Source organism: Herpailurus yagouaroundi, unplaced genomic scaffold (genome assembly GCF_014898765.1).
Source record: "Herpailurus yagouaroundi ecotype Mexico unplaced genomic scaffold, PumYag 165, whole genome shotgun sequence".
Classification (NCBI taxonomy): Eukaryota; Metazoa; Chordata; class Mammalia; order Carnivora; family Felidae; genus Herpailurus; species Herpailurus yagouaroundi.
The window spans coordinates 26,625,652-26,637,952 of NW_024412406.1; the positions used below are offsets into that span (position 1 = coordinate 26,625,652).

Genomic DNA, 12,301 nt, shown 5'->3' on the forward strand with positions numbered 1-12,301 from the left:
TTCTGTGTCTCCCTCCCTCTCTGCCCCTCCCCCATTCATGCTCTGTCTCTCTCTGTCCCAAAAATAAATAAACGTTGAAAAAAAAATTAAAAAAAAAAATAAAAGGAAAGTAGAGCTTCTAAGTTTTAATATGTATGAAATTACACAAAGTTTAAAAAATGAACATTTTGGTTCAAAAAGACTAAATTCAAAGTAGTCGGTGATTTATATGGCAATTAAATTGTGTTTTATTCATTTATTTTTATTTTGAGAGAGAAAGAGAGTTCGTGTATACCAGGGGGAAGAGGTGTGTGTGTGGGGGGGGGGGGTGGAGGGAAGGGAGAGAGAGAAAATATTAAGCAGTTTTCATGCTCCGTGCCAGCCCATCACCAGCCCATCAGGTTCCATCCCATGACCATGAGATCATGACTTGAGTTGAAATCGAGTTGGAAGCTCAACGGACTGAGCCACCCAGGAACCCCCTAAATTGTGTTCTAAATAAAGTTGCTTTAATTGAAATCTAGTAGCATATTGCTTTGTAGGGGTATGGCATGACAGTTTTTTCTCAAATTTTTACATTTTTTAAAAAAACTCTCTTTAATGTTTATTATTTACTTTTGAGACAGACAGAACACGAGCGGGGGAGGGGCAGAGAGGGAGGGAGACAGAATCCAAAGCAGGCTCCAGGCTCTGAGCTGTCAGCACAGAGCCCGACGCGGGGCTTGAACTCACAAACTGTGAGATCCCGACCTGAGCTGAAGTCGGGACCCTTCACTGACTGAGTCACGCTTAACTGACTGAGCCACCCAGGTGCCCCATCAACTTCATTCATTCATAACTCACATTCCCTTTCTTTCTTTCCTTTTTTTTTTTTTTTTTAATTTGGAAAGGAGACTTCATGAAGATAGCCCCGAGCCTTATCTGGCTGCAGGCTAAGAAGCAGGTATGTAGACTTGGCTTTCTTCTACTTTTTACAGAGTTCTGCTCGTCGCTCTCTCTCTCACTCAAACACACCCCAGTTTCCTTCCACTCTCTAGACCTCTTTTCAAAAGCTACTTTTCTCAAAGAAATCTCTGTGATCTTTGGAGAAAGGTTAGGTTTTTGCTATGACAGCCCCTGTACTCCTCTCCTATAGCACCTACGACTGTAATTCGCTAAATAATTATGTAACAGTTGTCTTACTAGGGTGTAGCGACAGGCTGTGTCTTATACCCCAGGGCCTACCAGGGTACCTAATACAAAGAACCACAGAAAGCATTTGCACATGCATGCACGTATGCAAAGATGGCAATATTTTAAAAGTTAAACATCGTGTTTAACTTCTTTTTGGATCAATTTTCCGATTACTCCACACAAATACAGTAACTGTAAGCATTTCTTCAAACTTCAATTCCCCCACATTAAACTACATTAAAAGTACAGCCCATGAAATTTACTTCCACAGGCTGAATCTAACAATAAGCCTGCGAAATCACTGGAAATCATTGTGAAAACATACCTGTTTTAGGGACGGAAAAAAGATTGAAGCGTCTTAATTCACACACCCGATATGCAAACAGTCATCCCTATAATCCGATTCCTTAGTTCCTTGTTTCCCACCCACTGGTTATCTTCCTTCCATGGAGGGCAATTTTTACCCCAAATATTTCCCAAAAATACAGCTGAACAACTGATGGAATTATAGTTAAATCTTTTATTTCGGGTAACTAGAAGCTCTATGTCTGCGCATATGCGCTTGAATAAATCTCAAGGTTTTCAAAAAATGTTAACCAACAAAAGGTACTCATCTTAAAGTCTTCACCTTGAGCTGTCACACCCCTGAAGGGGCGTTTACATTTCACTTCCCCCGATTTTTAAACGTCCCCTCGGTTTATAGAAACGAAATCAATCAGCTGCCGCGTTTTTTCACAGCAGCCGACAAAGTCGATTTCCCCCTTCCCTTAACGGTAATAGGCGACCTTCCGTGAACTCTGAGGACTTTTCTTTCCTGAAACCACCTTGCCCACGGGTCTTCGACTTGAGCCACGGCTTCGGGGATCAATCACACGTAGCTTGCGAGGCCTACATTTCTGGGCAAGAACCGGGCTAGAAATGAAGAGGGACGCGTTTTTACTTACTCCACAAATGCCCTGGAGCACAGGCAAAGGATCTTACAATCCTCCTCCAGGTCTTCAACGAAGAGAAACATTTCGGCCACGCGGCTCCACTTGTCGCAGCACATTTTCCCACTTCGGAGCAGGAAGCCCTGCGACCAGCGGCACGGGACCGGCCTTCCCGGCCTCTGCTCGGTTCCCGGACACCGAAAAGAGGTCTCGCCGGCGCGCCCGGTGGGGGGGGGGGGGGGGGGGGGAACGTCAGGAGTTTACAATCGGGCCCGGGGTTGCTCGAGCCGGGAGCGAGCAGAGGGGCCGCCACCGGAAACGGCTCCTGGCGGCCCCGGAAGGGGCGGGGCGGCAGGCGGTGCACGGCTCAACGCGGTCCGGGCTGGCGCCGGTGTTTGTCTTTTTCTTCACAGGTTGCTCGTGGGGGGAGAACGCTGGCCGCTGAAATTTCTCCGCTTCCCTGGGTCGCTGAGCCACCGAAGGGCTCCCGCCGCTGCTCGAGGGTGAGGGCGAGCCGCCTCTGCACCTCCCGCCAGAGGCGCGTCGGTCCTCCTCTTGTCCTCCGTTTCCGGCGCGCGGCTCCGCATCAGTCTCGCGGGGCTCTGAGCCGCCAGGACCGCGAGTCTCGTCTCGGTGAGGCAGTCCCGGAGTCCCCGGCGGTTCCCGCAGTACTCGGTATAAGCTCGGGCACCGGAGTGGCGGGGAGGGGTGGCCCTGCCTGGGTCACAACGAGCCCTTTCACTCCGCCGCGCATCACTCCTCCCCCCCCCCCCCCCAACCCCCGCGCTTAAAAACCTCGTTTCATCTCAACTTAGGCGGCGGGGCGAGGTGTCAGAACCTCGCTATAGGCCTCTGGGGCTTGCCCGGCGACCTCTGGTTCCGGGATCCGAATCGAGCCTTCTGGGGTGATCACGGGCGTGTACGGGAGAGGCCGCAGGAATAAGTGGTTAAGAAGGCTTCCGGACGAGTCAGGCTTGGAATCCTTGTTTGATGCCCCTTTGCTGCCTCTGTGATCCGGGCAAGCGAAGTAACCCTTCTGAGCCTCTTTGTGATCATCTGTAAAATAGGAACGGTGAGGGGCGCCTGGGTGGCTCAGTCGGTTAAGCGTCCGACTTCAACCAGGTCAGATCTCGCGGTCCGTGAGTTCGAGCCCCGCGTCAGGCTCTGGGCGGATGGCTCAGAGCCTGGAGCCTGTTTCCGATTCTGTGTCTCCCTCTCTCTCTGCCCCTCCCCAGTTCATGCTCTGTCTCTCTCTGTCCCAAAAATAAATAAACGTTGAAAAAAAAAATAGGAACGGTGAATAATAGTACCTGCCTCCTCAGGCGGCTGGAAGGACTAAACGAAACTGTGTATCCGATCGCTCGTGTGCTATTAATAGTTTGAGTGGGTACCTGCTTTGTGCGCGCAGGCACTGCGTTGGTCCCTGGGGTTTGCAGCCTGTGGAACAGATTTCTGCCCTCAGGCTGCTGATGCGTAAGAAAAATGCGTGTGCACATAACCAGGACGCCGAAAACTGGAACACCACTGCTAGATTTGAAAAAGGAAGTTAGTATTTGGTGTGTGGTATTCGTTGAGACTGCCCAGGCAGCTTCCTTAAAGAAGCAAGTTCAGACTTGGGGGTGGTTGGAGCATTTCAGGACTTGGTTGTGCTGTTAATGCTGAAATGGCATTGTTACTTCTTTAGTCTGTGTTAAAGCTGAGATAAAATCCGGATGTTTAACACAGTCCTTAATGTTTTGGTCGCATTTACTATTGGATAGAAATAGAAGATTAATTTTCGAATGAAATGTTTATTTCCACCTGGTGTCCGAGATAGGCTCGTAAGAGTGCTGCCCAGTTACAGATACACCCGTATAGATGTGCAACATTTGGGGGGTGAGGATACGTTAAGGAAAAAAAAGGTAGAACAGTAATTATCAGAATGCAAGATTCTAGCTACAAGTTGAAGGACATTCTAGGGTTAAAAAAAAAAAAACCCAAACCTTGGAAGGTAGTTCATATCAGAACCTAGAGTTTGAAACTTGAAATCTAAAAGGTAATTGTTTTTATTTATTTTTTATTTTATTTATTTTGAAATTTTTTAAATTTTCTTTAAGTTTGTTTTTGAGACAGAGTATGAGCAGGGGAGGGTCAGAGAGAGAGGAAGACAGAATCTGAAGCAGGCTCCAGGCTCCCAGCTGTCAGCACAGAGCCCGACGCAGGGCTCAAACTCATGGACTGTGAGATCATGACCTGAGCTGCAGTCGGATGCCTAACCGACTGAGCCACCCAGGTGCCCCTGGTTTTTACTTTTTTAATGTTTATTTTTGAGAGAGGGTGAGAGAAGAGAGCTCGCACGCAAGTGAGCTTGGGGAGGGGTGAGAGAGAGGGAGACAGAATCAAAGCAGGCTCCAGGCTCCGGGCTCTCAGCACAGAGCCTGATGCTGGGCTCGAACCTACAAACCGTGAGATCATGACCTGAGCTGAAGTCGGACACTTAAACCGACTGAGCCACCCAGGCGCCCCTAAAAGGTATTGTTTTAAAGATAAAATTACTAGGTTTGCCAGATGTTTTAATGGAGATATTAGATAAACTTCAGTTTTATTGATGGTTTGAAGTAGATGCTTATTCGCTAGAACTGAGTCCTATCCCCCTGTTAAACAACTATTAAAAATGCAGAAAGGAAAAGGGAAAATTAATTTTATTTCAGCGAGTATTTAATTTAATTGGCATTTTCAATGTATCCTTAATGTGGCTTATATACTGAAAGTAAAAAATTGATCTGCTGCCATCCATGGTGCTAAAAGTACTGATAATGGGTGTTTAAAAAATAGATCTATTTCCGGGTGCCTGGGTGGCTCAGTCAGTTGAGCGTCCGACTTCTGCTCAGGTCATGATCTCACACCTCGTGAGTTCGAGCCCTGTGTTGGGCTCTGTGCTGACAGCTCAGTGCCTAGAGCCTGCTTCAGATTCTGTGTCTCCCTCTCTGTCTGTCCCTTCCCTCCTCATGCTCTGTCTCTCTGTCTCTCAAAAATAAAATAAAAATATTAAAAAATTTTTTTTCTTTTTACTTTCTATAACTTACTTATTTTTTATAGTTTACATCCAAGTTAGCACATGGTGCAACAATGATTTCAAGAGTAGATTCTTTAATGCCCCTTACCCATTTAGCCCTTCCCCCTCCCACAATCCCTCCAGCAACCCTGTTTGTTCTTTGTATTTAAGAATTTCTTATGTTTTGTCCCCCTCCCTGTTTTTATATTATTTTTGCTTTCCTTGCTTTATGTTCATCTTTTTGGATCTTAAAGTCCTCCTATAAGTGAAGTCATATATTTGTCTTTCTCTGACTAATTTCGCTCAGCATAATACCCTCTAGTTCCATCCACGTAGTTGCAAATGGCAAGATTTCTTCTTTTTGATCGCCGAGTAATAAATACTCCATTGTATATATAGACCACATCTTCTTTATCCATTCATCCATCAGTGGACACTTGGGCTCTTTCCACACTTTGGCTATTGTTGATAGTGCTACCATAAGCATTGGGGTACATGTGCCCCTTCGAAACAGCACACCTGTATCCCTTGGATGAATACTTAGTAGTGGAATTGCTGGGTCGTAGGGTAGTTCTAGTTTTAACTTTTTGAGGAACCTCCATGCTGTTTTCCAGAGTGGCTGTACCAGTTTGCATTCCCCCCAAAATTTTTTTAAACAGATTTATTAAGTTTTTACAGAAAACAAGAAATCCTCTGTTCTGATTTATTAGTTTTTGAAATGTTGTTATTTTAAAGTGTGTAAAGTCAATTACAATAAATGTTCTTCACTATCAATGTCAACATTACGATATTTTTTTTTAATTTTTTTTTTCAACGTTTATTTATTTTTGGGACAGAGAGAGACAGAGCATGAACGGGGGAGGGGCAGAGAGAGAGGGAGACACAGAATCGGAAACAGGCTCCAGGCTCTGAGCCATCAGCCCAGAGCCTGACGTGGGGCTCGAACTCACGGACCGCGAGATCGTGACCTGGCTGAAGTCGGACGCTTAACCGACTGCGCCACCCAGGCGCCCCTGCATTACGATACTTTTTTAATATGTGATGCGAGGACTGTGTTTGATTGTAGATTTTTTTTTTTTTTTTGGTTGGAAATAACCTGTTATTTTGGTAATTAAAATACTGTATCTGCCCCCAAACCACTTTTAACCACTATAGTTTTTAATTGGATCAAAACAAAGTGGTAAGGAGTCCAATATAGCCCGTGGTAAATTGGAGGGGGACAAGGGCCAGGCAGAAGTAGTGGGAAGACAGAAATTGCAATCTTAATATTTTCAGCTTTCTGTTAGAGAGAGGGGGACAGAGATATTACAGAGAATGTAGTGAAAACCAGAGTAGGAAGTAGGAACTGGATTTTAATTTTGGTCCTTGGTTCTTCACTGAATTAATTTAGTAACTTTAGGCAAGTGAACTTGGCTTTCTCTTTTTAACTGGTTTCTGCAAAATTAAGAGGTTGCATTCATTGACTTCTAAAGCCAATTTTCATATGGAAAGTAAGTATTTATCCACTCAAAGGCTTGTTATTCAGACTCCTCTGGTAGTTCTTTAGTGGCAGGTTTTAGGGCACTGTCTTGGTCCACATTTTTTGTCACGGATTTGAAGGAACACAGGTAAGGTCTATATTTAGCTGGTATTTGTTAGGTGCCTACTATGTGCCAGACATATTATTGTAAGTGCTTTACATATGTTTTCTCATATGGGTTTTTTTAATTTTTTTTTTTTACATTTATTTATTTTTGAGAGAGAGAGAGAGAGAGAGAGAGAGCACAAGTGGGGAAGGGGCAGAGAGAGAAGGGGACACAGAATCCGAAGCACGTTCCAGGCTCTGAGCTGTCAGCACAGGGCCCGAAGGCAGGGCTTGAACTCACAAACTGTGAGATCACGATCTGAGCCGAAGTCGGACGCTCAACTGACTGAGCCACCCAGGCGCCCCATTCTCATATGATTTTTTAATATTTATTTATTTTTGAAGGAGGGAGAGATAGAACGTGAGCAGGAGAGGGGCAGAGAGAGAGAGAGATACAGAATCCAAAACAGGTTCTGGGCTCCAAGCTGTCAGCACAGAGCCCGACATGGGGCTCGAACCCACGAGCTGTGAGATCATGACCTGAGCTGAAGTCGGACGCTTAACCAACTGAACCACACAGGCACCCTGATTTTCTCATATGATTTTGTTTACTGATGTATCCTCAAGTGTTTAGAATAGTGTGGAGCACGAACTACTTGCTTAGTAAGTATATGTTGAGTAAATGAATTAATAACCCAATGGCATAGTCTTCTCTGGGCCATCCCCTGTCTTATACGCTGTATTTGTCCCCTGTGGTCTAGTCAAGGACCGGTCCCAACATTATTCCTCTCCTGCATCATCTCTTTCTTACTCTCCCATTGACCCATTACCATTGGTATTAAAGCTTGCTGTTTTCTTTCATCTTAAAACAACAACAAACTTGACCCACATTCCCTTCTAGATACTCACCCTATTTTTCTGTTCCTTTTTGTGTCAGCATTTCTCTGCAGAGTTGTCCATATTTGCTGTTTCCAGTTCATTGCTCTTTTTTTTCATGAATTTACTCCACCTGACTTTCATCCTCACTGTATCAAAATATTTCTTAATTATCAGGGTTTGTCAATGTCTCTGTTGTAAAACGCAGTGATCAATGATTATTTCTTAGGCCTCTCAGTATCATTTGAAACAGCTGAGTACTCTTTCCTTACTTTGACACACAGGGTGCCATTCCTGGAAGGAGAGTGTTGGTTCCTCATGGTTTTCCCAACTTCTAAAATGTTGAGGGCTGCAAGGCTCAGTCCTGGGGACTCTTTTTCATTCTAGATTCCCCCCCCCCCCTCCCGGGAGGAATATATGTCTGTATTCCTCTAGTCTTGATTTTCCTGCTGACCTGTATGTCCAGCTGCCTGTTAAAGGTCTTCACTTGGATGTCTACTAGAATCTTAACATGTTCTAAATTGAATTTCTGATGTCGAGACCACTCCCAAACCGGTTCTTCCTGTAACTCCGTCTTTTCTCAAGCTAGCTAATAACAGTGGTGATCATAGCAATATTAGGTCTGCCTAGGTCACACGGGAAGTGACAGAGTCCCCTGGAATACAAGCCCACATTGCCAAAACTGCAGTCCTCCCAGACTTCTCTCTTTCACTCACATTCTGCAGACGTTCATCAGCAATTCCAGTGGCTTTATCTTTACGATAGATCCAGAAACTGATGGTCTCTTACAGACCTTCACTCTGTTAGCCTTGTCTGAGCCATTTTCAGCATTTCACTTACTGCCTTAACTTCTCTTTTGCTCCCTATGCAGTGTATTCTCAACACAGTGGTCACTTAAAGCTGCAGTCAGGTTGTCTGTCTCTTCTGGTGCCCTCTCCAGCTCACTTAAGATGAAAGCTGGCCTAGCGAGTTCCACAGTGCTACCTCTCTGCCCATTTCTGACCCCTCTCCCTTCACGCTTCTCAGCCTGCTACCCTGCTGCTCCTCACCTTACCAAGTACACACCCTCTGCGTCTGCTTTTATTTTAGCCAGGAATTCTCCAAATTCCCACATCATTTGCTTCCTCACTTCCTCAGGTCTCCGCTCAAATGTACCTTTCAGGAGTCCTTCTTGGGCTATGATATTAAAACATCGCAACCCCCTCCTACCCTCTTGCCTGCTGTGGAGCTCCATATTCCGATTACCCCGCTGTAGATTTTTCTCCACAGCATCATGACCTAGCGTCATCTAACGTAGTGTATCTATTACCGTATCCCAGTTTTACAGATTTTAGCAAGTTGAGGCACAGGTGGGTTACTGTACCTGTTGCTCTCAATATCAAACTGGAGTCCGTCACAGGGAGTGACCGGAGTGGTGAGAGGTTATGACTGTAGGGTCTGAGGAGTGGTTGAAAGAACTGAGATTTTTTTTTTTTTAACGTTTATTTATTTTTGAGAGCGCACGCAAGGGGGCCAAGGGGTGCAGAGAGACTGGGAGACAGAGACTCCCCGGCAGGCTGTGCACTGATTGCTCAGGGCCTTGACGCAGGGCTCCATCTTAAGAACTGTGAGGTCATGACCTGAGCCCAAATCAAAAGTTGGACGCTTAAGCAACTGAGCCACCCAGGCGCCCCAAAAGAATTCAGGATTCTGACTAGAAAACGGGATTTCACAGCTTATCATAGCTGTGCCGTGTCTCACAGAAGAAGTTCTATGGTGTAGAACTAGGTCCGGCAGGGAAAAGTTACAGTCAGGTAAGTATATGGACGATATTTTGTGGATTGATGGATGGTTTTGAAGATGGAATTGGACAACTTTTGAGTTTCCGGTTCTGAAAGGGCTTAAATCAAAATCGAGGATGACCATTTTGGAGGAGGCCCTTTCCTGCAGCACGGGGGCACAGTTCAGGGACTGTGCATGAAGATATCCACATAACTTCTCTCCCTGGATGTGCGCCTGTGCGCTGTCCCTCTTCGTTGTATGTGTTTGTTAAGTATGTGTGATAACTGAAAATGTAATTGAACATTAGAGGTATAGTTCTATTACCAATTTTGAGCGGGGGAGGTACTAAAGAAGGTTTTAAAATCACAAGAGTTTATGATCCTATTAAAATCAGAAATGAGACTAGTTTAGAGGGGGCAATTGTATTAAGCAGTAAGGGTCGGATCATCAAAATGATTGGTTTTCAGGCCTAGGAGAAGCTCCTTTTAACATATTTGAGAAGCCATCATAAACTTTAACTTATGAACATTTTTTAAAAGCTCTTTTTGTGGAGGTGTAATTCACCATAACATGGACCATTTTGAAATGTACAACTTGATGGTTTTTGGCATATTCACAAGGTTGTACGGCCATTACCACTATCTAATTCTGGAACCTTTTCATTCTTCCCAAAAGACACTTCCACTTCCATTAGCAGTCACTTCTCATTGCCCTCTCCTCCAGCCCCTGGAAGCCACTTGCCTCTCTGTCTCTACTGATTATCTTCTTCTGGGAATCTCATATAAATGGAATCATGTAAAAGGCGGCCTTTCGTGTCTGACTTTTTTTTACCTCGTATGTTTTTAAGGTTCATGCCTGTTGTAACATGAGCCAGTACCTCTTTGTATGACTGAATAATATTCTATTGTTTGGGTGTAGTACATTTCGTTTATCCATTCATTAGTTGATGGGCATTTGTATTGTTTCCACTTTTTGGTCCTTAGGAGTAATTCTGCCATCAGCATTCATATACGAATTTTTGTGTGAATGTGTGTTTTCAGTTTTCTGGGATACATACCTAGCAGTAGAATTGTTGGGTCATAAGGTAACTCTGCGTGTAGCTTTTTGAGGAATTGCCGAACTGATTTATTTCCACACTGGCTGCATCATTTTTACTCCCACCGACAACATATGAAGGTACTAATTTCTCCACATCGTCATCAACACTTACTTTCCATTTTCGTAGTTCTAGCCATGTTACTGGGGGAAAGCTCTAATTTTAAAAAGTAGTAAGTTTTGCTATGTTTATATTGCCTTCTAAATGACCACATCCTGATACGTTATAGGGGTTCAAGTCTTCAGATGGGTTGATGAGAATATGATGTAATTGAAGCCCACGTCACTGTATGGTAACAAATGGCAGCTACATTTGTGGTGAACTCAGCAAAACATTCAGAGTTTTTGAATCACTATGTTGAACACCTGAAACTAACATAGCATCGTGTGTCAAATATACTTCAGTGAAAAAAATAAAGCCCAGCTTGTGGGCTTAGCATGTGCCGTGTTTAGCTTCTCTTATCATCACAGGCCCACATTTCTCACAATCACTGCCGTTGGTGACAAGGAAATTAGACTAAATCCTCCACCCCTGGAAGAGCAAGTCAGGTTGCAGGCCCTGCCAATAAGTCAGGGAGCAAGATAATCTTGGCATAAAGACAACGAACGTATAACTGCTGTTGTGTATCTGTCTCTACCTCTTCCTCCACCCCTTTCTTTAACTATGTCTTCTTGTCTCATCTACAAAGGGTTTGAGATGATTTTTGTAAAGACTATGTCGTATGCAGTGATGACAAAATGTCTCTAAGAATAGAATCAGAACCTAAGAAAACAGGATTGAAAGAAGGAAATCTTGTGTAGAGAACATGATCATAAGAGCTAATGTAATTATATCATTGAATATCATATTTGACCATCAACTTATTATTTGGCAAAGTTACTAAAAAGAGACATGTTCAGTTATACATTTTACTTTCATACTTTTTCTCCAAAGAAGCAAAAATTTTTTATAGCTCTGAATTTTTTTTAGTGCTTATTTGTTTTTGAGAGAGATAGACACGGTGTGAAGTAGGGGAGGGGCAGAGAGAGAAGGAGACACAGAATCAGAAACAGGCTCCAGGCTCTGAGCTGTCAGCACAGAGCCCGACGTGGAGCTCGAACTCCCAAACCATGAGATCGTGACCAGAGCCTAAGTCCGGTGCTTAACCTACTGAGCCATCCAGGCACACCTAGCTCTGAATTTTAAAAGAAAGTCTTAGGTGGGGCTTTATATACTGGAAATAAGCGTATAGCGTTGTCCTCACTAAAGCATTGGTCACGAGAATGATTTAACTGATATACTAGTGTGGGGTTATAATATTTGTCACACATATGTGAATGTCTTTTGCTATTTATTTTATGGAAATTCTAACTCTAGATATTAATGATTATATATTTTTAAGCGTATTTTTCTTTGTATACTGTGTTTTCCAGAACATATACACTGAAGATTGGGACAAGATATTTGCCTAATTTCTGGTAAGTTAAGTGACTGGTTTAGAGATAAGTGGCATGAAATAATTGTATGGCTATAGTTTCAGTCATTGAAGCCTTAAGAGAAATTTTAGTGACTATAAGATAAAAATGACACTGATAAATTTTTATTATTGCATAATGTCAAAAGAATAGAGAAATTTTTTGTAAACCTGCTTGTAAAGGACAGTACACACAAATGTATGTCATCATTTCCTAAAGAATTGGGTTACTTTTATTGATTCAAATATTGATGCTTTCTTTTGTGAAGAGCAGTTATCTCAACATAGCCTAATTTAAGATACAAACATTCAGTGTGATCCACTTAAGATGTAAGTCAAATTGTTAAGATCAATCCGAAATCTCATTCTTCATCAGGTTTATTTTCCTTCTCAATTATAGCTTGTGAGTTATTTCAAAAGCTAAACCTGACATGCT

At 43.5% G+C, this 12,301-nt stretch overlaps 2 protein-coding genes across 17 annotated transcripts in view; one reads left to right on the forward strand and one right to left on the reverse strand.

Moving 5' to 3' along the window:
• Window positions 1–2,431, reverse strand: part of TGS1 (trimethylguanosine synthase 1) — a 40,466-nt gene extending 38,035 nt beyond the window's left edge. For all 3 annotated transcript variants that reach the window (XM_040487768.1, XM_040487770.1, XM_040487769.1), the window contains exon 1: window positions 2,097–2,431. In XM_040487768.1, the coding sequence (XP_040343702.1) occupies window positions 2,097–2,200 (104 nt within the window). In that variant the 5' untranslated portion in view covers window positions 2,201–2,431. The remainder of the gene's footprint in view (window positions 1–2,096) is intronic.
• Window positions 2,432–2,474: 43 nt separating this feature from the next.
• Window positions 2,475–12,301, forward strand: part of TMEM68 (transmembrane protein 68) — a 62,073-nt gene continuing 52,246 nt past the window's right edge. For 4 of the 14 annotated variants that reach the window (XR_005794266.1, XR_005794267.1, XM_040487775.1 and 1 more), the window contains exons 1-2: window positions 2,478–2,756; window positions 11,825–11,869. The gene's annotated coding sequence lies outside the window, so the exon portion shown is untranslated. Of the gene's footprint in view, window positions 2,757–11,824; window positions 11,870–12,301 lie in introns of all 14 variants that reach the window. The other 10 variants (XM_040487779.1, XM_040487777.1, XR_005794264.1 and 7 more) reach the window with 7 other exon arrangements.